The sequence below is a fragment of the Anolis sagrei genome, chromosome 6, assembly GCF_037176765.1.
Source record: "Anolis sagrei isolate rAnoSag1 chromosome 6, rAnoSag1.mat, whole genome shotgun sequence".
Taxonomy (NCBI): Eukaryota; Metazoa; Chordata; class Lepidosauria; order Squamata; family Dactyloidae; genus Anolis; species Anolis sagrei.
The window spans coordinates 18779319-18805153 of NC_090026.1; the positions used below are offsets into that span (position 1 = coordinate 18779319).

Genomic DNA, 25835 nt, shown 5'->3' on the forward strand with positions numbered 1-25835 from the left:
TGAAAATATTCAGCATCTAAAAACTGCAATAGTTTAAACTGTTACTTAAAACAGATATTAGAATCTAGTTCTCAATATCTTATGGACCATGCAGATTAAATTTGAAAGTCAAAGTTAATAAGAGTACCAGCTGAAAATAGCACTGTACTCCAGACACACCTTTCAGATCACATTGCCCATATATATCCCAAAAAGCTAATTTACGATTGGGAAGGGAAGATAATATTTTAAAAAGTAAATGTTATTAAAATATTTTATATTATTTTGATATTTTTTTTGTAAATAAATACCCTGACGAGTTGAATGTTTGCCATACTTTCTATGTCTCATCGTTTTGTTAGAAAAGATTCAATATGGAGTAAACTTTTAAAGAGTCCTGAGCCTCATTGGGGAACTTGGGGGGGGGGGGGGGGATTATGGGGAAGTTTGTTTGTTGTGACAGTGTTTGAAAGAGCTGAGACATTTTACAAACCACAATCACATGAACGGAAGAGGAGGCACTGATGCATACCCCTAGTGATGGGAAAGTAAATGAAAAGCACTATAAAATTTGACAAGAGAGTGTTAGCAATATATAAAGATATGTACAGCAAAAGGGGATGAACCTGATCCTGCCCTAGATCTTTTTATGGGCAGAGACACGTTAGAGTTATAAAACAAGGGTGGGATGAATGTGGCAAAGGGCAGTGTATTGTGTGATAACCCATTTCCTGCACCTTTGGCACTGACCAAACTTGATACTAGATGCAACAAGACAAGATGGCCACCATTCTCCACTTTTCCTGTTTTGAAGCACATGGAACGAAGAAGTGAGGAAGGGGCTTTCATCTGTCCACTTGGCCACAGAGTGAGCAAAGTATATCATCACATCATTAGGATAACATCCTGCTCTCACTGTGTGCATTATCAGGGTCAGGAACCCCTTACATCGTACAAAGGTCAGGTTTGAACCAGGTTCAAGATGGTGACCCATACTGTAAAACAGATGAAGCCTCAGAGAGGTGATTTCATCCAAGGTAGAGGACCTCAGAGTGATGTCAACATGCTGGATGAGGCCCACAGTGATGAAGTCACCAAATGTCAGCATCACTGCCAAGCCTGGCTACTTTAATATGTGTAGCTTCTGGCTGAGTCCATTGTGCTAAAATCATCAATTGGTGACAGGCACAGGAACTGTGACATCATTCTTAATGATCAAGATTGGCAGTACTTTCATCAAATGTTGGCAAGGCCTCTTCAAATATCAACATGATTGATTTGCCCCAACATTCTATAATACTAACAATACCTACACACAACTGACTTTACCAGTCCATGTGATGCACTGTAAGGTTATATCACATATACTGACAAACCTTTTTCTCCATTGACATCATCTGTAACTGACAAGTGACACAACGTTGATGTCATCAAAGGTCCACAGTGCTGAAACCATCAAATGTTGATGGTGAAGACATCAGAGGTCAACAAGACCCACAGCGCGTGTATCATCTGCAGCTGAGTCCACAGTGTTGACACCTCTGCTGGTGTTGATGGTATCAGATGGTTGATGGAGCATCCATAAGGGTTGGCAAAGCTCATGGTACTTAAGACGCAGAAGATGCCAACCTCATGATAAATCCACAGGTGTTGTCTCCAGTCTTCAAAAGTCTGAGACAAGGCTCACATCAACGATGCCATCAAATGTTGATGAGCGAGACTAGTATTATTTTTATCAAAGATAGGTGGGACCTGGCAATTGTAACATCCAGAGATATTACCAAGACTACATTACTGATGTCATGAAAGTCCGCACACCCAGTCAATGACGATCAATTCAGCCTTGGGATCATCAGATCTGGACAGCAGTGATATCAGCAGACATAGGAATGGATGGCGGCAACCTCAAGCCCATGAGATCGATTCATTTTGACATTTCAGAAGCTGAACAAGACAGCACAGTCAATGCCCTCTGAGAAACCAAGCAGGCCTTGACATTGCCGTGCCTTGACATAGCACTGATATCACCAAATCCCTACAGCCATCATCATCATCATCGATTGTCAAGACCTGGCAGGTCAGATGGACATCATCAAAAGCCAGTGAAGGCCATGATGGCACCATTAGCAAATACCAGGCTAGGACTTGACATCAACCAAGCTGATGGCCTTAGGACTAAAAAAAATAAATGGAGGGTACCCCTAATAAAAATGGTGAGCACCAAAGAACGAGTGTGGGGCGCAGAAAAGAGTGAGAAATATGGCCTTGGAAAGTGAAATCAACCTGAGTTGGGAAATAGGGATATCTCACACGGTGACTTCATTCTTACTGCCAGTAGGGAGGTGGGTTGGGTGATGCCCAGGGATGAACTGGACTTGATCAATGGTGCTTTGCCTCTTGGCTGCAAAGCCTTGACGCCGGGCAGCAGCCTGGCTAGTAGTACCACTACTAGCTTCCCAAGGAGCAGTTGTCTTGGGAGAATTATTGGAGGTGGCATGTGAGTTCTTAATTACCATGTGATGGTGGTCAAGCATGGGGGTACTGCTGGCACACACGTTGGTTTGAGAGAGAGCCTTCTGGTGGCCTAAATGCATCTCTTGGAAGGGCCCCGTGCGCTGATGGAGACGTTCAGGTGACAGCAAGCGCTCCTGCGAATGCAAGTTTTCACGGGAGAGGAGGCGCTCATGAGATATGACACGCTCTCGTGGAATGGTGTAGTCATAGTGGGAGGGACGATAGGTTCCCCCTCCGCTGCCACCATCTGAAAGGATGTGTTCCTGTGACATGACACGCCGTGGGTTGTGTGACTTCTCGGAGTAGTCATCCCTGTCGTAGTTCATCTTCATTGCATGTAACGGCAGGGTCCCGCGCGTCAGTTCAGCAAGATGCCGTCGCTTGGCATAGAATTCATCCAAGTCCTTCTCAGCTGCTGGGAGACAGAGGAAATGTGTACAGCATCATTGCATGATGGACTAATAATTATCAGAAAAAGAAGACAAAAATACAAAATGTATGGGCGTGGAAAGATGCATGTGTATGGAATGGAATTCCCATGACTCATTCACATATCTTCATATGGTATTGCCTTCATCATCGTCAACTATTTTTAAAAATCTTTTTCATACAATGGGAAATTCAATTGTTTTGACAAAAAAAATGTACAGATAGCTATACTATATTTTATAGGGAGTGGGTGCTTTCGGTGGGTGCTGTCCAATAACGCGATTTATTTATTTTTGATCAATATTTCACATGTATATTGGGCATTGAATTTTGCTATACTTATGTTTGAAAATGCTTTGAGTCCCCCTAGGGGTGAGAAAGGTGGTATATAATTACATTAAATAAATAAATAAATAAATAAATATTTTTATTTGATCTTGAACTCTTTCCCAGATATTTTTTTCAGTTGAAGGAGAGGTACAGATTACATTATTTATTTATTTATTTATTTATTTCAGGGTTCTGAATACCCCGCCATTCTCACTCCGAAGGGGACTCAGGGCGGCTTACAAAAGCAAAGGCACAATTTGATGCCTGCATCACAAAACAATCATACACAAAATCACATCAATTCACAGTTAATGTTATGCTTTTTAAGGATTTTTAAAATACCCATTCTATTCTTTAACCATGTTGCTAAATGGTAATGACTGCAAAGGTTTTCTTAAATAATCCTTTTCAAATATTCAAAATTTGGCGAACGTTGAGCATTAGATTGGTTTTATTGATTGTGATGTATAATTGATTGTTTTAGAATCATAGAATCATAGAATCAAAGAGTTGGAAGAGACCTCATGGGCCATCCAGTCCAACCCCCTGCCAAGAAGCAGGAATATTGCATTTAAATCACCCCTGACAGATGGCCATCCAGCCTCTGTTTAAAAGCTTCCAAAGAAGGAGCCTCCACCACACTCCGGGGCAGAGAGTTCCACTGCTGAACGGCTCTCACAGTCAGGAAGTTCTTCCTCATGTTCAGATGGAATCTCCTCTCTTGTAGTTTGAAGCCATTGTTCCGCGTCCTAGTCTCCAGGGAAGCAGAAAACAAGCTTGCTCCCTCCTCCTTGTGGCTTCCTCTCACATATTTATACATGGCTATCATATCCCCTCTCAGCCTTCTCTTCTTCAGGCTAAACATGCCCAGCTCCTTAAGCTGCTCCTCATAGGGCTTGTTCTCCAGACCTTTTATCATTTTAGTCGCTCTCCTCTGGACACATTCCAACTTGTCAATATCTCTCTTGAATTGTGGTGCCCAGAATTGGACACAATATTCCAGATGTGGTCTAACCAAAACAGAATAGAGGGGTAGCATTTTAATTGTTTTTATAATTGCTGTTTATATATGTTTTATCCTATTGTTTGTGTTGGCATCGAATTGTGCCTTTTGTAAGCCACCCTGAGTCCCCCTTCGGGGGTTGAGAAGGGCGGGGTAGAAATGCACGAAATAAATAATACATAAATAATTGAAACTTCATAGCATCCAGTATTACATCAATCTTTCATTTCATTTTTTTTTAAAGGAGGGAAAGCATTTTTATGCACAAAAGACAGAATAATCATAAAATAGTGCCCACTATAACAGGTTTAGCATATCTTGGAACAATTATCTTTGAACTACAACACCCAGAATCCTTCATTTATATATATATTTAAATTTAAATGAAACTTTATGGAATAAGCGGCGGGATAACATGCCGTTGTGTACCTTCAAGTAGTTCTGAAGATATGGTAACCCCAACACAAATTTATTGTAGAGTTTCCTTAGTAACATATGTTCAGAAGGGGGTTAGGTAAAAGTAAAGGTTTCCCTTTGACATTAAGTCTAGTTGTGTCTGACTCTGGGAGGTGGTGCTCATCTCCATTTCTAAGCCGAAGAGCCAGCAATGTCTGTAGACACCTCCAAGGTCATGTGGCCGACATGAATAAAGGAACACTGTTACCTTCCCTTTGAAGCAGTACCCGTTGATCTAGTCACATTTGCATGTTTTCAAACTGCTAGGTTGGCAGAAGTTGACTAACAGCGGGAGCTCACCCTACTCCCAGGATTCGAATCGCCAATCTTTCGGTCAGCAAGTTCAGCAGCTCAGCGATTTAACCCACTGTACCACCATGGGGACCTTCAGAAGGGGGCACCATTTCCTTAATCTAAGGTTAAGAGAGTGTGACTTGCCCAAGCATTACCCAGTGGGCTTCCATGGCTGAGTTGGGAATCAAACTTTGTGCCCCAAAGGGTCTGGCACTCAAAACACTATACTATAGTTGCTCTCTAGAAAACACAGAAGGATAATAAATGGAGGATACCAACTGGATCCCTTCTAAAATCCTGCAAACAAGGCAAATTGATTGTGTTTTGACCCTGAACCTTGTAGTGTTCAGGGTCAAAACACAAGCAGATACAAACATATAAAATCAAGGAAAGTGAGATACTGAAATACCTTTCATGGAATCCAAGACAGGGAGCTGTCAGACTCAGGGCCCATCCACAGTCATATAACCCAGAATATCAAGGCAGAATAACCCACAATATCTGCTTTGGATTGGGTTATCTGAGTCCACACTATTATATATCCCAGTTCAAAACAGATAATGTGGGATTTTAATTAGCGGTATGAAAGGAACCCCAGTTAATAATATTGGGAGAAAAAGATTCTAGAAACAAATGTCCCGGTGCTTCATTCTAAATTATGTATCTTACCCAAGCGTTTGAGAGAGGAATAGCGGTTGAGCTCTGACTTGACAGCCGTCTCGTAGGATGGGGGCAGATGGGAGAGGTTGTGGAAGGAGCGAGAGCAGCTGAGGGTGTTGTACTTGGTGCTGGAGTGGCTGGGCGTGTGGTTCATGTGCCAGTCTTTGAAGAAAGGAAGGAAAGAAGGCAAAAAGGAAAGAAACCCCATTAGTTCAACTCAGACTGGCTTCCAGTGCCTTAGGTATTGTAATTGGGATCAGTTACTGGGTTTGTGAGTTTTCCAAGATGTATGGCCATGCTGCAGAAGCATTCTCTCCTGATGTTTTGCCTGCATCTATGGCAGGCATCCTCAGATGTTGTGAGGTCTGTTGGAAACTAGGAAAATGGGATTTATATATCTGTGGCATGTCCGAGGTGGGAGAAAGAACTCTTGTTTGCTCGAGGTAGGTGTGAATGTTTCAATTGGCCACCTTGTTTAGCATTTAATGGCCCAGCAGTTTCTGGCTTCTTACTTCTTGGGGGAATGCTTTGTTAGGAGGTGATTAGCTGGCCCTGATTGTTTCTTGTCTGGAATTGCCGATTTTGAGTGTTGTTCTTTATTTACTGCCCCTAGGCACTAAGAAGTCAGAAATTGCTGGGTCATTAAATTCTAATCAAGGTAGCCAACTGAAATATTCACACCCAGCTCCAACAGACAAGAGTTCTTTCTCCCACCCTGGACTTTCCACTCAATTTTCCTAGTTTCCCCATTTCCCCCATATAAACTCCATTTTCCTAGTTTCCAACAGACCTCACAACCTCTGAGGACACCTGCCACTGATGCAGGCGAAACATCTGAAGGGAATGCTTCTGGAACATGCCCTTACAGCCCGGAAAACTCACAACAACCCAGTGATTCCAGCCATGAAAGCTTTCAGTAACACATTGGGAGTAGTTACTTCCACGCTTGCCATTAAAGCAGGTCATACTCCCTCTGCTTTTACAGATAGGTCGGCCAGTTGACACATTTCCAAAAAAGAAGAAGAAAATGCATCACCTTAAAAAAAAGGGTGATTGATTTGCACAAAGCTCGCTCTGCTAAATGCAGATTTAGAAATGATTGCTATCATTTAAACAGAAGCATAACCTCACTCCGGTATTGACTGTGCTCAGGTAACCTGTTTACCTGGTCAGGCTGTACTCTTATATTAACTGTTGCTGGGAAACATCCAAGCTCGTCACCACCTTATGATTTTTTTTTCAAAAAACCACTTCTCAGATCAAGGACACCTTCATGAACAGACTATTCTCTGTACACAGGATTACTCTATTTATTAAGTACACAGAGATGATTTAGTAAATAGTTCTCCATATCATCACATTTTCTGGGTTGTTCTCCTATGTTTTGTTTTGGTTTTTTTTTTTTTTCCAGTTTCTGGTTTGCAATAAACATCCCTCCTCCAACCCCAGGATATAACTATAGCTCTAGTTGGTCCAGTGTGGATTAAAGAAATGCAACTGATGCTTACTGGGATCCGTTCTGGCAGCAGCCCCCAGCATCGCTGAGTGGCTGGTGTGGCCTGACTGTCCCAGCAGGGCCTACAGGTATTGCCATTTGGGCTTCCTGCCCAAATCCCATGGCTGTGAGATTAGAAAGACAGTGCCTGGAGAGCTGCCCGCCGTTTAAATTCCCACAGTTGCCCCAGAGCCTGCAATGAGATGTCACTCTGAGGCACAGCAGGATGATTATAACAGCGGGTGGCTTTCTAGACTCTATTGCTGCCAGCAGGTGAGCCCACAACCAAAGGGGGAAGGCATGCACACCTCAGTTAACAAAGCTCCGCTTCATAAAGGCTTTTTACACCCACTACACTAAGCTAAAGAAAAAGAAAAAGGGAGACAGATAGGCCTTGTATTATTGAAGGTTTTCATGGCCAGAATCACTGGGCTGTTGTAGGTTTTTCGGGCTGTATGGCCATGTTCCAGAAGCATTCTCTCCTAACGTTTCACCTGCCTCTATGGCAGGCATCTTCAGAGGTTGTGAGGTCTGATGGAAACTAAGGAAACTGGGTTTATATATCTGTGGAAAGTCCAGGGTGAGAGAAAGAACTCTTGTCTTTTGGAGCTGGGTGTGAATGTTTCAATTGGCCACCTTGATTAGCATTTGATGGCCTGACAGTCTTTTAGGTGTGTCTTGTTCCTGCCTGGAGAAATTCTTTGTTGAGAGGTGATCAGCTGTTCCTGGTTGTTTCTTCTCTGGAGTTCCCCTGTGTTTGAGTTTTGTTTTTTATTTACTAATCAAGGTGGCCAATTGAAACATTCACACCTACCTCAAACAGACAAGAGTTCTTTCTCTCACCCTGGACCAGGGATCCTCAAACTAAGGCCCGGGGGCCAGATATGGCCCTCCAAGGTCATTTACCCGGCCCTTACTGAAGGTCAACCTAAGTGTGAAATGACTTGAAAGCACACAACAACAACAACAACAACAACAACAACATCAACAACATCCTATCTCATCAGCCCAAAGCAGGCCCACACTTCCCATTGAAATACTAATAAGTTTATATTTGTTAAAATTATCATTCATTTTAATTATTGTATTGTTTTTAAGTGTATTTTGCACTACAAATAAGATATGTGCAGTGTGCATAGGAATTCATTCCTATTTTTTTACAAATTATAATTCAGCCCTCCAACAGTTTGAGGGACTGTGACCTGGACCTCTGTTTAAAAAGTTTGAGGACCCATGCCCTGGACTTTCCATAGATATATAAACCCAATTTCCCTAGTTTTCAACAGACCTCACAACCTCTGAGGATACCTGCCATAGATGCAGGTGAAACATCAGGAGAGAATGCTTCTGGAACATGGCCACACAGCCCGGAAAACTCACAACCATCCAGTGATTCCGGCCACGAAAGCTTTCAATAATACATTGGGGGCAGTTACTTCCACACTTGCCATTCAATCAGTTCATGTTTCTTCTGTTTTAACAGATAGATTGGCCAGTTGACACATTTGCAAAAGAAGAAGAAAAAGCATCACCTAAAAAGGAGGTGATTGATTTGCACAAACCTACAACAACCCAGGTAGGCCTTCCTCATGAGGTCCTGTTCACTATGCTTTAAAAGCAGAGATCAATAGTTTTGGCTACGAAATGGGAATCGTAGAACACGTGGAATCTGGTGAAAGAAAAAAAAACCCTCCTTTGATTCATTTTGCAACCAGTCTTCAGGCAATCTCTGAAGGTTCAAAATGTTTTTGGTGACTTATCCAAGGTTTACCTTACCTGGTTGTTTCATTTCACATGTGCATATTGTCAGTTTTGAAATAAAAGGTTTGTCAGAAATATTAAATATTAACTGGGTATTTTCGATTACAAAAGTGTGAGTCAATCACTGAAAGAGTTAGTAGGCTGAAGCCTGTTAGAGTTAGTGGGCCAAAGCTAGCTTCGCCCTCAGGAGAGTGAGTAAACCGAAGCAGTTAGTGTTAGTTGGCCTCAATGAGGGAACTTCTTAGTCTGTGTGAGGTGGCTTGTCAGTGTGAGGTAAACTTCTGTGTAGGAGAAGCCTTGTGAGGGAGCTCCAGTATAAAGACTGCTGTGTGTAAAGCTACTATATATTTGTCTATTTGTGTTGTGAAAACCTTGTTATTGTAAATAGTGCAACTATATTATTTTTACCACAAAGAAAAGCCTCCTATGGAAGATATAACACTGGTCTGTGTGTTTTTGTTCTTTTTGTCACTTTGGCTACTGGTGCTGGGTCACGTTGCTGCTGATGAGCTACTCTGCTATATGTTTATGGGGAGGATCTTTTGTTATTAAGCCCACTTGCCCAATAAGGTTTGCTAAACCAGGTTGAACTCTCCTTTGTATTCTAGCAACCTATCTTTATTCTTCCCATGTTATTTCTGCCACTGCTGCCAACATTTTTTTAAAGGGAAGTAATGATGAGGAAGACACTTATTTGGTTAATTGAGGTATACCTGGAATACCTCAAGGCAGCCAATGTTGTAAGTGGACACCCACCCTCTTCCAAATGGCACTAGTTATGCTATTATCTTTTTAAAAGTGAAGGTAAAAGTGTTGATTGAGTGCAAATGGTTGAACTGCATCATCATAAGAACCTCATCTACTCGCTCATACCCTCTCTGTAGCATGAGGAACACCTTGCTGTCTTGATTATTATATTCTAATTGTATAACCCATAAAATGTGAAATAAGAACCCCCTCCCAACCTTGCATGTTGGAGCATGCAAAGAATCAGTGAGTGTGTGTATGTCAACTGCAAAATAAGATGCATGAACCTGATTCGTCGGGCAATGCCCAGGGAGCGGTTACATTTTTGTTCAGGCTTGAGCTATGCAGGTGTATTTAGAGAGAAGATGAGTGAAGCAGAGAGAGACAGATTTTGGAGTGTACTCTTGTCTTACTTCATGAGTTGCTGAAGGAGTTTATCCACATGGACAAGGAAAGACCATTTTAAATCTCTCATAAAAGGATCTTGTGTGATTTGATGCAACTGATCACATTGTACATATGTTGTTCTAATTAAGAAGAGTAAACTACTTGTTCTTTTCAGTTCACCTGCGTGGCATATTTTCTTTCTCTGACAAGGCAGTATGTGAGCTGATTAAACGTGAACTAAACATGGTTTATTTTACATTATGCCACAAACCATGCCTTCAGGTCACATCTATGCCTCCCTGGGTGTTAAAACTGCACTGCCACGCTTTCTCTACCACAGCTCAATGCTATGGAATCCTTAGAGCTGTAATTTTATAATGTACTAGCCGTCCCCTGCCATGCGTTGCTGTGGCCCATATGGGGGTTCTGGGGGGGGGGGGTTGACACAATTCTATCGTTGCTGGAGTTCGGAATGCTCTGTGATTGTAGGTGAACTATAAATCCCAGCAACTACAACTCCCAAATGTCAAGACTCTATTTTCCGCAAACTCCACCAGTGTTCACATTTGGGCAGACTAAGTATTCATATAGAGTTTGGTCCAGATCCATCATTGTTTGAGTCCACAGTGATCTCTGGATGTAGGTGAACTACAACTCCATAACCAAAGGACACTGCCCACCAAACCCTTCCAGTATTTTCTGTTGGTCATGGGAGAACTGTGTGCCAAGTTTGGTTCAATTCTATTGTCGGTGGGGTTCAGAATGGTCTTTGATTGTAGGTGAACTATAAATCCCAGTAACCACAACTCCCAAATGACAAAATCATTTTTTTTTGAGTGAAGGACATACATTGGGTTATTAGGTGTCTTATGTCCAAATTTGGTGTCAATTCGTCCAGTGATTTTTGAGTTCTGTTAATCCCACAAACATTACATTTTTATTTATATAGATTTAGCCTTCTCTATCAGAGGAGGCTGATGCCTCACCAAATTACAACTCCAACTCCAAGGATTTCATAGCATTGAGACATGGCAGTGAAAGTGGTGTCAAACTGCATCAATTCTACAGTGCAAGTGCACCCTTAGATTGTAGCACAAAGAGTTTTCTTGGAACTGGTAGTGAGGAGTTTAGAGCTGCTATAAGATTTGCTTTTGATTCCCACTCTCTTCCCTCTCTATCTCCGCTCTGATCTCCTTGCATTTTTGTTTGCCAGCAAGCAAGAAGCCAACAAAAGGGTGCAATTAGAGCCCCCACACATTAAGAACACAGAAGCAATAATGGCACAGGGATGAGGCAGAGAAGGGGGAAAAAACAGAAGTTATTTTCCTGGAGTGGAACAATATCCCTGGCTCTTAGATCCAAGACAGACATAATATTATTCATGCAATTAGTAATTTTGTGATTAAGAAGTGGTTCAAGTAATTGTGGTGCCCCCAGTCTAGATCATCAGCGTTACAGGGAAAACAGCTAATGCCTCCCTTAACATGAACCTGGAGACACACTCCCAAGGTTGCGATTCATATTAAAACACATTAAAGTTATTACTAACTGCATGAATAACATCACAAATGTTTTAACTCTGACTTTATTGCTCTATGCTGGAAGACTTCACCCAACTGTGAACAAATAAAGAAATCATATGATCCAGGGAAAAGATGCATAGGAAGAAGGCCGTAAGGGAAGAGCAAAAGAAATTTGTCTCTTTGCATTGCATTTCATGTGTGTTTGGAATGCTATGGGATCTGGAGGTCTTCAAAGTAAGGGGACACTGAAGCCATTCCAGGGTTTAGTGTATATCAGCAGTTCTTAACCATTTCTGTATCATCTCCTTTAAATACTATTTGTTGCCATGGGCTACTGAGACATAACTCAATATTTTAAAAACTCACAGTTTATTAAATATATATTTAAAGTTGCTCATCAAGAGTCCCCAAATTCAAAGAGAGCAGTGAAAAATGTAAATGAACACAGTACTATTATAATATTTTTATTGGAATATTCCGTATCCATTTAAAATAATTAACTCACAATATTTTTGAAGCCTTTGTGGATCCCTTGTGAGAACATAACATCCCACCCCCTCCCCCAAGGTGTTTGCGGATCACAGAACTACTAATATAAACCTTAAAGGAACTATCCAAACTGAGCATATGGTTCAGCACCTTGGATAACTCCCTTATAGTCTAGGCCAATGGTTCTCAAACTCTGCTCCTCCAGGTGTTTTGGACTTCCGCTCCCAGAAATCCCAACCAGTTTACCAGCTGTTAGGAATTGTGGGAGCTGAAGTCAAAAACACCTGAATGAGCAGAGTTTGAAAAACACTGGTCTAGGCCATTGCTTCTTACACTGTGGGTTCTGATCCCAACTGGGGTCCCCTTAGTTTAATGTTGCTAACAGTAAAAAAAATTCTGAACATCCACCTAGTGACTTAGACATTTACGCGAATCTATTGGGCAGTGTTTACAGTGGACTCTGCAGAAAATGCTTCAGCTGCACGTCTTTAAAAAAAGAAAATCAGCCTATTTAGCAAGGGTTGCTGTGAGTTTTCCAGGCTGTATGGTTATGTTCTAGATGCATTTTCTCCTGACTTTTCACCTATATGGCATGCATCCTCACAGGTTGTGAGGTTTGTTGGAAATTAGGCAAGTGAGATTTATATATCTGCGGAATGTCCAGGGTGGGAGAAAGAACTCGTGTCTGCTTGAGGCAAGTGTGAATGTTGCAATTGATCACCTTGATTAGCACTGAATAGCTTTGCAGCTTCAATGCTAATCAAGGTGATCAGTTGCAACATAAAAGCCTTTGACAACACTATTTAGCAAGCCTTGCAAATTGTGGTTTGTTATCAGCTAATGTTTGAGTTTTATGCCTATTTTATTTATCTATTTAGCCAGGGTCATGTAAACATTTCTCGAGCCGAAAGGGGTCCCAATTGAAAAAGTTTAAGAAACTGGTCTGGCTTGAAAACCATGGTGGATAGAATGAAGAATCCAATTCAGAAGGAATTTCTTAGATCTGATGGATGATGCCATCCATCTTAGGCAATCGTATGCAGACCTATCTAGGTATAAGTCATACTGAACATAGCAGGATTTCCTTCAGAATAAATACGTATAAAATTTACGAGTGGGGAAATGATGACAGAGAGCACATGTTCCTCATGCGTGGAAGTCACATGTTCGATCTCTCTGTCATCTCCACCTGAAGCTGGAAAGGACACTTCCTAGTTATACTTTTGCTGTATTGCTCTGTTAATGCTTTTCTTCAGTCAGTTACTTAGAAGTACATTGAAACCAAGAGTATTCACTTAAACACAGATCAAAACAATAAACAGTAAAAAAACAGACACAAATAACAGAGGATCGATTAAAGCAGACGTTGTTAAAATCGAAGCAAAGACAGCCTGGATGTCATCTTCATGGAAACCCTGGCTAAGATGCCAGATAGTCCCATGCTACTTCCCTGCACCTTTTTTGGCTCCTTGCTCCATGCGCTACCAGGGATGGCCCTGGTCCTGGCACTTACCCAGAGTGGCCGTATGGTGCTTAGGGCTGTTGACATTCAAATGGATGTAATTGTGATGCATGTTATCTGCAAGGCAAAAGAGAAGAGAAGTACTCGTGTGGGGCAGGGTGCTAACTTTTATCCACTTGCGAAATGGAGATCTGCTTGAAGTGGCCACGAGGGGTCACCCGTTTCAGATCTTACAAATGTCATCTCCAGGATGCATGTAACTAAATGCCTGGCTGCCTGCTTCATAGCCCCAGAGGAGGATGGTGTGAATTCGGTGTCCCTCCTTTTTGCCAGGCCAGGGACTGTGTGTGCTGATGAATACATTGCTAGGAGGGACAGGCTCTCTGATTCATCTGGTATTTAATGGCCTCTTAAGGGCTGACAATGAAACTCACTCTATCTGAAGCTCAGTACCTTGTGTCTTACACCTTGAAAAATTAGTCCCTTCTTATACAAAGCTAAGAGGGTTTCCACTTATAACATCATGCCCCAATCAGGGTCCTGAAAGAATACTTCGGAGCAAAGGTACATGTTGGGATTTTTGCAGGTTTTGCTTGATTTTGCAGGTTTTGCTTGGACACTAAATTTCCAGTTATAGGTCCTGCTCACTGAATATTGTAGCCACTGACCAATTGGCCAGGGAAAAGAGAACAAGTCTGGGCCATTTTTCAGCCTTTAACACGGTTGTTCTCAACCTGTGGGTCCCCAGATGTTTTGGCCTTCAACTCCTAGATATCCTAACAGGTAGTAAACTGGCTGGGATTTCTGGGAGTTGTGGGCCAAAACACCTGGGGACCCACAGGTTGAGAACCACTGTTTTAACAGCTTAGTCCAGAGAGATAAAGCTTTTCGAGGCAAGAAGATAAAACTGCCAAATAACGTCTTCATATCAATGAAACACGGATGAGTTGAGAAACAGATAAGCCCTTGTGGTCCAGAGGTTTAATCTCTCCTATTCTCTCTCTCTCTCCTCCCTCCGCCTTCAACATTTCTTGAAACAGCTTAGACAGACGGAAAGACAGAGACACAAAGAACATTCCCATTGACAGAGAGCAATTAAGTTTCTGAGTCTTGTGAGTTACATTAGAACACTTGGCTGTCATTGAAGACCTCCATTCATTTTAAAGAATATTTGGATTCTGGTAACACCTCTCTCTTACTGATCAGTGCTCCTCATTTGGGTTATGGTCTTGTTGGCATCCATTGCCAAAGACTGAGACTTGAACGAGTGATTAAAACCAAGCTTAGTCTCCTGGTATTTCTGTCAGGGAAGATTTTTGTTGTTGTTGTTGGAGTAGAAAAAGCTGCATAACCGAGTTGCCTTTTTCGGTTCCATCTGGAAAGGAAACAGTTCATGCCCGAATAAGGACCTCCTTCCCCTCACCCCACAACCCTAATATTAATGTTCACATCGACACAAAGACAGCCAGACAGCTTGAATCGGTTGTCATGGCAAGCAGGCTGTTTCCCCACAAGCTTTTGCAGCTTAATTCCTACTGCTTATACATATATAATTTAAAAGATGAAGTCTTGAAAGAACAGGAGTACATACAAGATAGCTTATACGAGAATATTGCTGTGATGGGGGAAGGAGCTGCAAGTTGGAAGGGAACGAGGAAATCTGCATGAAAAGCATTATCCAGGCCATGTAATGGCTGGTTTGGATTACTGTCAGGAAAAGGGTGGTGGGCCCTTCATCTCTTTTAAGCTTTTTCTAGTTTTTCTAGTTTAGATGAACATCTTATGGTTGGTTTTACTGTATCAGTATGACACTCTTTATTTCAAGAAGAGTTTGTTAGAGCATGTAAGAATTCAGTTAATGTGTGTGTCAGCTGTAAAATAAGATGCATGAAGCTTATTAAGATGCATGAAGCTTGGTCAGGCAATGCTCGCGGAGATGGTGGAGCCTAGGACTTTTGGATACTGTTACATTTTTGTTCAAGCTTGAGCTATGTAGGTGCAGAGAAACAGTTTAGAAAAGAGAAGCAGAGAGAGAGACAGTGTTTGGAATGTGCTCTTGCTTCGTGAGCTGCTGAGTTTATCTACATGGACAAAGAAAGACGATTTTAAATCTCTCATAAAAGGGCATTATGTGAGTTGATGCAACTGATCACATTGTACATTTGTTGTTATGAACTACGAAGAGGAAACAACTTGTTCTTTATTGTTTATCTGCATGGCATATTTTCTTTCTTTGGCAAGGCAGTGTGTGGGTTGATCAAACGTGAATTACACATGGTTTATTTCACATTATACCACAGAGTTGATTGGGATGGCTAAGGTGATACCTCACTCAAATCTTAACATCAAACCATGGTTTGTGCTAATCAGCATTTGCATTCTATAGCACAGCCTGCATCCACATGTGCTTCAACTTTCATCTTTGTTCTTAACAGATGCATCCCAAGCAACAGCTTTTAAAAATAGCTCAAATCATAGAGCCTGCTTCGGATGATGAAACAAATGAGCAATTGCCCAAACTATGATTTTGAAGACTTGTGGATTAAGGTCATGCTTTGGTGTCCTTCTATGATTTGTAGAATAGTGATGGTTCAGAAATCATGACAAAACCATGGCATGAATTCCAACACATGTCACTGATGCGTTAACCAGGCCCATTCCTATTAACCTTTAGCAACAGAGTCCCCTTATTCAAGAGGCAGAGCTCAACTAAACAATACAGCCAAATGTTAAGAAATACAGGAAAAGACTGTACCAGTCTGAAACTGTCCTCATTTCTTAGTTGTTAAGAGAAATTGGGTGCATGTAATAGACCTTTGATGGTCTTGGGAGGATCGGTTCATCTTAATGGATTGGGTCTATTAGAGAAGCTCATTCTTATCTCTGTGGGCATGGTGTACAGAGGAGCTATCTGTCTCATTTTGTATCCTTGTCTTGATTTAGATTTGAGATCTAAGGGAAAGCTCATGTAGCTATAGATAGATATTTATATTTTACCACGAAGCTTGTTGTAAACCTTCTATCTTGTATTTTAGGCTAGTTAAAATTGTGCCATATCACAAAAAGTGAGCCATGTGTAAGCCTGGTTATTCCCAAGCTTTTTTTCTGTGCTTTAGCCTGGGCTTAAGCTGACTTTTCAAGGCAGGGAATTCATGGAATCTGGACTAGTGAAGGAACAAGGGTGTTGCAATGGCAGGGGGTATGGTGCAAAACATGGTTTCCACACAATTCATTAATGTGAAAGGCAGTGGGGGAAAAGTAAGAGTAACAGTAGAGATTGTTGGCTCCCTGGAATTCTCCATCCTTCAGATCACCACACTATTCTTTTAAACATGGCTGTTGGATCCTTCCTTCAGCCTGGAGTTCATCAGTAAAGGATTGGAGTTGACATGCACATAACAAAAGCCAAAATGTTCACCCTCCACTACTGTTTTCAGTAAAGGCACCCCATCGAGGCCTCACTCACTTTAGTACAAGATTTTTGTTTTACTGCACAATCTTTTGTTCTATTGAACAACCATCTTGAAGCAGAGGAAATTATGCCAGATCAAGCACAGGAAATGTTGACAGCATGTATGACACACGCCATAATCATATAGACTCCTGTTGGTTAGTTCTAATTAGACTGGGCTCATTGAATCAATTGTTGGATGGTGAGTCAACATGTAGATAGATCTCCAGAAATGACCTTGTCCCTGATTAAAGCCTACATTGCCAACTGCGCAGTATCCTATTCCCTACTCCACATTTTATGTTCCTACCACACTAGATGTGCCCAGCTGCATAATAGAATAATACTTGCTTTAGCACATTCCCCAACCACGCCTACTGCGGAGTCCAATACACCACTTAGGTTACCCACAGACCTGGAAAAGGCATATGTTGTAGACTGTTGTGCCCCTGAGCAATTAGGAATCAAGAGAAGATTAACAGTTGAATAGCAGCTTTATCTCCAGGCACTGCCGTTAAACATATTGCTATGGTTGCTGCCCTCAGAAGTGAGGAATCACAAGCCTTTTCTGCCTTTGTGACAGCCCCCGCCCCTCCTGGGTGCCTCTTACCATGGCTGGTTTTGGAAGGTTTCACTGTGTTGTACATGTTCTTCGGAGGACGAGCCGAACCATTGTCTTGGAAGTTAGAGTTAATTACAAGGCTGTTGTTGCGTTCAGAACATGAAGTGGTGCCTGCTTGATGCCTCAGAATGTCAACCAGAGCCCTATCCATGAAAGGAAACCAACAGTCAGAAAAATGGCAGTCGGAGTTTTGCATACAGTAGTTAGGCAGGGTAGATTGAGGTGTCATTTATTTAACTACAGAAATCTCTCTTCCAGGGAGTGGTGTAGCGTACTAGTGCAAGGTTAATATGTATGTTTGGCAGAACACTCTAGTGTCTGAGCCTTGGTGAAGGGACACAGAAAAATGTAGGCAAAAGGAAACAAGGTTATAGGACAGGCATGGGCAAACTTCGGCCCTCCAGGTGTTATGGACTGCAAATCCCACAATTCCTAACAGCCGGTTGTTAGGAATTGTGGGAGCTGCAGTCCAAAATACCTGGAGGGCTGAAGTTTGCCCATGCCTGTTATAGGAGGTGGTGACAAAGTCACAGATACAAAAAACAGGACTATAAAGATGGCTCGAAAGAACTGGGCCTACTTAACCTGAAGAGGGTTAAAATGACAATACTTTAAATGGCTCACACAGAAGAGGGCAAAGACTGGTTCTCCACCCCCCAACTACCTACTCTTTCCCTATCTATTTTGAATAGTTTACAGGAGGATAGATTCAGAACTTGGAAATGTTTCTCCAAAAAAGCAAGACTATCATGTCACTTGTCAATTCTTACAAGAGAGTCATTGGTCAACACATTTCACACATGAGTATTGATAACATTGCTACAAATGCTTGGCCTCCAGAGTCATAGTCCAATGCTTTAACCACTATTTCACACAGGCTCATGCTCAAAAAAAAAAAAAAACCCAAACAACCAATGTTTGCCCTGTTTTCATTATATGATTTTGACTTTACAAAAGAGCAACACATTTATGTTTCATGTGTCAACTAGTAAACATTATGTAATTTTTGGATGAACTTTAGAAGTAACATATTGATAGTAAGCACAGTTTCCCAATCGAAGAAATTGCTTAGAGGGATGGTCGGATCTTGAAGCAGAGGCTTGTCAGCCATCTGTTAAGGATGCCATGACTCTGATTTCCTTGCACTGAACAAGGGCTTGGAATAGATGACCTACAAGAACTCTCCCAATTCTGTGATTCTATATAAATTACCAGTCTCAGAACCTGCTTCAGACCTTCTTGCATGGAGGATTTTAGGAAGAACATTTTTCGCACTATATTTCTTCCAAGAAGACAGTGTACTCTTTTCCTCTTACATATTTTGGAAGATTTTGTGGGATTTTTGATAGTGCATGTCCCTGGCAAGGAGGGAACTTGTCCAGCTTGTTAGACCTCACTCTCACCTATCATGAAGTGAAAAAATAGCCTACGATGCATCCAATATTGCTACTTCTCTTGTGCTATGGAACAAGATGGACAAGTTGTCTCTCAGAGAAGCTTCCAATAGCTCAAAATGACACAAGAAGTTCCAACTCCCACCTCTTTTTGTTCCTCCAGCCATATGTCAGCGGATGGGCACAGGCATGTTTGCACACCCAGCTCAGTATGAAGGGGCCTTTTAAAAACTAGCTTAAGCTTTCAGGGGCCTGCCATAACATGCTATATTCAAAGCAATATCTTGAACATTCCCATTTGCCTTCTTTGCTTTGATCCTCATAAGCATGATGTGGAACCTCACTCCCTGCCCATTCATGGCAAAGTTTGAAGCCGTTGTTCCACATCCTAGTCTTCTGCTGCCCTGGAGACTTGGACGTGGAACAATGGCTTCAGACTACAGGAAAGGAGATTCCGCCTGAACATTAGGAAGAACTTCCTAACTGTGAAAGCTGCTCATCAGTGGAACTCTCTGCCTCAGAGTGTGGTGGAGGCTCCTTCTTTGGAGGCTTTTAAATAGAGGTTGGATGGCCATCTGTTGGGGATGCTTTGAATACAATTTTCCTGCTCCTTGGGAGTGGATTGGAGTGGATAGCCCAAGAGATCTCTTCCAACTCTATGATTCTATAAAAGTCTGTTTTGACCTTCTCCAGTGGTGACTGGTGGTTTCCACATCAACAAGGTGGTGAATTTGCTCAGGTTTTTATGGGTTTGTTTTTTTTATAAAAAGCTATCTGAGGTGCTGAACCTTGAATAGGTTCAGTTCCTTATTTAGCTCCATTAAAGGCAAAATAAAACATTGTGTGGATTCACCACTCTACTGATAAAATTCACTAACTTCCACCATTATGCTGTCTAATTACATTGGTCAGAATTGGATTCTAGCACATTTGGGAGAAAAGACTGGATTAAAACTCACAAAATTTTGCAGCCTACCTAGCCACTGACTAGACTGCAATTGAACAAATGAAGCAACATCATCCTATTTCAAAATCATCTTGGTCTGCTAAAAAAGACTGAGTAAAAAAAATGTTAGATAGGTATCTAAGACCCTAAAAGCTGCCACTGATCTATGGAAAAAATATTACCTTTCTTAAATGAATAAATAGTAGGACTTGGAATAAGGCTCTCTGTGATCCCATAATTCAGGGATGAGAATTGTGTTCCAGCAGCCCTGGTCAGTATATCCAGTGGTGAGAAACGCTGAGATATGTACTTCAACATTTGGAGGGCTGCATTATCCCACCCTTGTCAACATTTCTTCCATTTGTACATGTATTTGGCAAACCAAAAGAAAAAGAGATCAGAACTGGTGTAGAATATTGCAATATTACACACACACATATATTTTTTTACCTGGGTACATTGAGTTCTCTTCCATGAGGTCTCCTTGAAGCTTTGCTAAAGAAAAACTTGAGTCCAACTCCCACAGCTAACGTGAAGCTAATGACACCACAGATGACATAGACAGTGCTGTTGCCCTGTTGCTTGTTCCCATTTGCTATATCAGGTCCGCTTGTGGCCGCGCCAGCAACAGTCGTAGCAAACCACTGAGGGCTATCGCGGCACTTCCCTTGCTCCAGCCTCCTGGATCGGTCATCACAGCAGAAGCGGTATTGGCACGTGCCACAGCAGAAGCGGTATCCCCCCGTAGTACAGTTGAAGGCAGCATCGTACTGCCCCATCACGTCATAGTAGCCTTGGCATGTTTCAGAGGGCCGGGCTCTGCTCACACTTGTTGTTGTGTTGCTATTCGATGACGTCAAGCGCTTCAGGTGGGCCAGCAAGCTGGGTAGCCCCCAACTCTGGTTTGTGTGATGTGGCATCTGAATGACAGCTAAAGCCGTGCGCCCAGCAAGGGCTTCCAGGGTAGCATACAGTATTACTGTCAGCAACTGGTACATGATCAGTGGGAGGAATAGAGCCAAGATGTTCAAGCAGGGTTTGCCAACGTGGATTGCTTCAGGTAATTAAAAAGTGTACAAAAGAAATCCAAGAAGAAACACTGCGAAGATAAAAACATAATGTAAGAATATTATGAAGAGCGTCTGCTGGATTAGAACAAAAAGTTATTCTGGCTCATAATATTACTTCTCACAGTGGAGGCAAAATAGCAGATCCTGGGATCAAGATTCTTTCCCAATTGTTGCCCTCTGCTGAAAGACAGAAATGTAAGGGCTATGATATATAGCAGTGGTTCCCAACCTTTTTTTTGACCAGGAACCACTTTGACCAGGGACCACTTGACCAGGGACCACTTTGACCAGGGACCACTTGACCAGGGACCACTTTGACCAGAGACCACTTGACCAAGGACCACTCTCCAACATTAGTACCAAAAAAGTTATGAAACAGTTTTTGGTCAATTTTAGATTTGGTTTGGGGTGCTAATTCAGAAAATTGCATTTAATAGACCACATCAGCTCTAGTTTCTGTTACAGTACATAGGCCATGGTCAATGACAGGGAAGAAGTGGCAGGTGGCACAAAAGGAGTGGAAACAAAACAAAACAAAATAAAGAGGAAGGAGGCTCGCGGACCAGATTTTTGTCCTTGCGGCCCACTAGTGGTCTGCGGCCTACGGTTAAAAACCACTGATATATAGGGAGCTTCTACTTATATGATGGATCAGGGATAAATGATCTCAGAAAACGGAATTGGTTGAAAAGTGGAACCCAAGTTATTTCAGCATGCAAATACATTTTGGCCACTGAAAAAGCATAAATCATACACTATGTATCATTTTTAAATATGTGATAAAGCTAAGAGAGCATTTGCATGCACTCAAATATTATTCAAGATGTAGTCCTTTCTTTTCATAAGCAAACCTTGGGACTGAGAGCATGTGTGCAAGTAAATCCCAAGTGAACTTTATGGCCAAAAAGAACTGATGGAAGAAAGGACCCGTTTTCAAAGTAATGGAACTTAGTTGTAATTTGCAAACATCGAAAGAGCAAAATGTCAGAAAGCAAGGCATCAAAGGCAGGAGAAATCCCTAGACTGCCCCAGTGTCCTCAGGAAGAATGGAGGATCTTAGTCGATCATCAGTCTTGAGGCGAGATTCCAGTGACAATCTATTTTGGGAAGATTGCATTACCCTTTGACTTAGGTGGCAAAATATCATGGGCCAACTCTGCCTAGAGATTCAGTAGATTCTCCCCAGAAAACCACAAATAGAGATTGAAGGTGAATAACTCATCCCATCACATGTCACCAGCATCCAACACTGAAAGGTAATCTGCCTATAATGGAGGTTCTGTATCACCATCATGATTGATCAGAACCTAGAAATACTAATTGGAGATTCTGGCAGTTATAGTGGAATAAGGTATTTCTTTGCATAGCATGCAATTAACTTTTTGGAATTTGCTGGATTCAAGGCAGAGAAAAGAAAGGAGTTTGCTTCCAAAAGATGTGGCGGTGGCTAGGAGCTAAAGTAAATTGACAATTGAGAAGTGTATCAGTGCTTATTACAGTAGTTACAGAGTGTGGAAAACTTGTTTCCCTTTATACTGTACTAGCTAATGGTTTATTTTACTGAGAGAAACCACAGTATAAGACTAAAGAGAAGAATACCATACATAATGGTTCAAATCTTTATCATGGTCCCTGCCCCTGTGACTTAATTTAAAATAGGAAAGTTTCCAATTTTCTATCCCAGCTTCCGCAGCCCCTGCCCTCTAAATGCATCGTACTATAGCTCCTATCCAAGTAGGCTGAGGATGAATGGAGTTGCATATATATCTGGAGGGCTCTGGGAGAAAACTACTTTAGCATTTACTCACAAGGAAATTTCTCCAACCCTCTGAAAAAAAAGTGTGCCAAAGTCAGATGAGAATGATGTTTGTGTGTATATGCCTTCAAGTCGCCTGTCAACTTATGCCAACCCCATTAATCTCATAGGGTTTTCTTAGGCAAGGAATACTCAGAGGTGATTTTGCCAGTCCCTTCCTCTGAAATATAGCCTACAGCACCTGGTATTCATTGGCGATCTCCCATCCAAGTACTAACTTGAGCTGACATTGCTTAACTTATCACAGGGATAATTCCATGCAGGAAATTTTAACTTGCTGTAGTTTGCCACACAGAAAAAGAGAAAATAGAGGGCTCATGCAGCATCCCTGATTAGAATCACAAAGTCACAGATTTGGAAGGGGCCTCGTGGGCCATCAAGTCCAATCCTCTGTTCAATGCAGGATCTCTAGTTAAAGCATCCCCAGCAGGTAGCTGTCTAGCTCTTATTTTAAAAGATATCTAAGAGGAAGAGATCCCACCATCTCTCTAGGCCAGTGCTTCTACTATTGAACCAGTCTTGTGTCAAAAAAGTTTCTTCTAATATTCAGTTGAATTACACCAGTTGTATCTGCTGGGGCAGCAGAAAGCTTTCTTTTGTGGGGAGAAAAATTGGGGTATAATAATAATAATAATAATAATAATAATTTTATTGTTTATTTATTATTATTATTATTATTATTATTATTATTATTATTATTAGATGCAAGCAGAGCTGGATGATCTGGACAGAAAAGCAAGAAAACTGATGACAATCTACTATCCATTACACCAAAAAAGTGATGTCAATGGACTTTACCTGCCTAGAAAATCAGAGGAGGCAGAGGGCTTCTGCAAGTGAAACAAACAGTAAAAGAAGAGAAAGATGCACTAGCAGTCAAGAACCAACATTGATGGAAGTCAATAGTTGAAAACCACTCAAAGTGCAAAAGACAGAGGGAATCCTGTAAAAATACAGTGCAGTGCTGAAGACAAAACTGGCAAAAGAATACTCTCCATGGACAGTTCCTGGGAATAATTGAGAACAAATTTTACAAGGAAAAAACATAGATGTGGCTCACAAATGGAACTCTGAAAAAGGAGACGGAGGCCCTGATACTTGCTGCCCAAGAACAAGCCATTCGAACCAATGCCATCAAAGCCAGAATTGAAAAGTTGATGACACATTCCAAGTGTAGACTCTGCAAGGAAGCAGACGAAACAATGGATCACATACTTAGCTGCTGCAAGAAGATTGCACAGATGGACTACAAGCAGAGGCACAACACCGTTGCTCAGATGATCCATTGGAACTTGCGCCACAAATACCATCTGCCTGTGCCAAAGAACTGGTGGGAGCACAAGCCTGAAAAAGTTATGGAAAATGAAATGTCAAACTACTCTGGGACTTCTGAATTCAGACTGACAGAGGTTTGCAGCACAATACTCCTGACCTCACGATTGTGGAGAGAAAACAAGCATGGATTATTGATGTTGCAATCCCAGGAGACAGCAAGATTGACAAGAAGCAACTGGGAAAACTTAGACGGTATGAGGATTAAACGATAGAACTGCAAAGACTGGCATAAACCAGTAAAGGTGGTCCCAGTGGTGATCAGCACATGGGGTGTAGTGCCTAAAGACCTTGAACTGCACTTAAAAACAATCGGCACTGACAAAATTACCATGTGTCAGCTGCAAAAGGCCACCCTACTCGGATCTGCACGCATTATTCGCCAATACATCACACAGTCCTAAACACTTGAGAAGTGTCCGATGTGTGATCAAATACAAAACCCAGTGTAGTGATCTTGTTTGTTGTGTACTAATCTTGTTATGCATCAAATAATAATAATAATAATAATAATAATAATAATAATAATAATAATGAGTGAAATCAAGTCACCTCTCAGTCACGTCTTCACCAATGTCAACGTGCCCAGCACCTTTCCTCATAGGTTTTCTTCTCCATGCCTCTTTTATCATCCTTGTTGCCCTGTTCTGAGCCTGCTCCAACTATTTTTCTTCCTATTTAGATCAGGCTGTCTGATCTGTAGTAGACACTGATAGATGGCTGTGTCATATATCTAAGCAGCTAGGTGGGCAAGTGAAGAATTGACACTTTGGTATATTTCAGCACCAACCACACTGTGAAATATAGTCATAGAAGTCAAAGACATTAAACTCCAGAGCCTTGTATGACAGTCCTTTGGAAAATATGACCGGTTTCACATAAAAGGGCAATAATATTATTAATCTCACTGCATGGATGAGACCGTCAGGAAAAAACATATTTATACCTTGGGGTCACCATAGCTGGGGGTGGGGGGTGGGGGTGGGAGTGGAACCAAAACATAGCAGTTTGAAAGCATGCAAATGTGAATAGATCAATAGGTACCACTCAGGTGGGAAGGTAACGGTGTGCCATGCAGTCATGCTGGCCACATGACCTTGGAAGCGATAGCGGAGAACGCGGGTTCTTCGACTTAGAAATGGAGACGAGCACCACCCTCCAGAGTCAGACTCGACTGGACTTAATGTCAAGGGGAAACCTTTACCTTTACAGCAAATAGCCACAGCCTTTTTCAAGTTAATAGGCTCCATTTTAGCTACTCCATTTTTCCCTTTTAATTTTTAATTTCTTCTTTCACCCCATCAATACTTGACTTAAGTTCAAGCTTCTGTTCTCCTACACAAGAATCTGTTTTCATATTTGAGCAAAGAACAAGGAGTCCCACAGCTCTGTTCAAGTAATAAGATGGATAAACATCTCTTGGGACCTCAGAGTGCAGGGAGGGGAACCTTTCAAGGCTGAATTCCATTACATGCTATTTCAAGCCATTCATTTTGCCACAAATACTGTAGTCCATAACAACAATTCATCCAGCCATCAGAAAAGGTGGTATTGGGTTTAGCCCAATAGCTGGAGGTTCTGCCCAAGTGATAGACGAGTGTGAGAAAGGTGAAAGAAATTATGCATTATGGGCCAGACTAGATATGAAGTTACGTAAGTCTCTGTGTTAAATGAG

The 25835-nt window shown here is 41.7% G+C and overlaps 1 protein-coding gene across 5 annotated transcripts in view; it reads right to left on the bottom strand.

Moving 5' to 3' along the window:
- Positions 1-409: 409 nt before the first annotated feature.
- SHISA7 (shisa family member 7) overlaps positions 410-25835 on the bottom strand; it is a 50490-nt gene continuing 25064 nt past the window's right edge. For 2 of the 5 annotated variants that reach the window (XM_060780380.2, XM_060780382.2), the window contains exons 2-6: positions 20393-21041; positions 17591-17745; positions 13581-13646; positions 5675-5827; positions 410-2908 (exon numbers count right to left, since the gene is read on the bottom strand). In XM_060780380.2, coding sequence (XP_060636363.2) covers positions 2286-2908; positions 5675-5827; positions 13581-13646; positions 17591-17745; positions 20393-20940 — 1545 coding nt within the window. In that variant the 5' untranslated portion in view covers positions 20941-21041 and the 3' untranslated portion in view covers positions 410-2285. Of the gene's footprint in view, positions 2909-5674; positions 5828-13580; positions 13647-17590; positions 17746-20392; positions 21042-24043; positions 24168-25835 lie in introns of those variants that run through there. The other 3 variants (XM_067469865.1, XM_060780383.2, XM_060780384.2) reach the window with 3 other exon arrangements.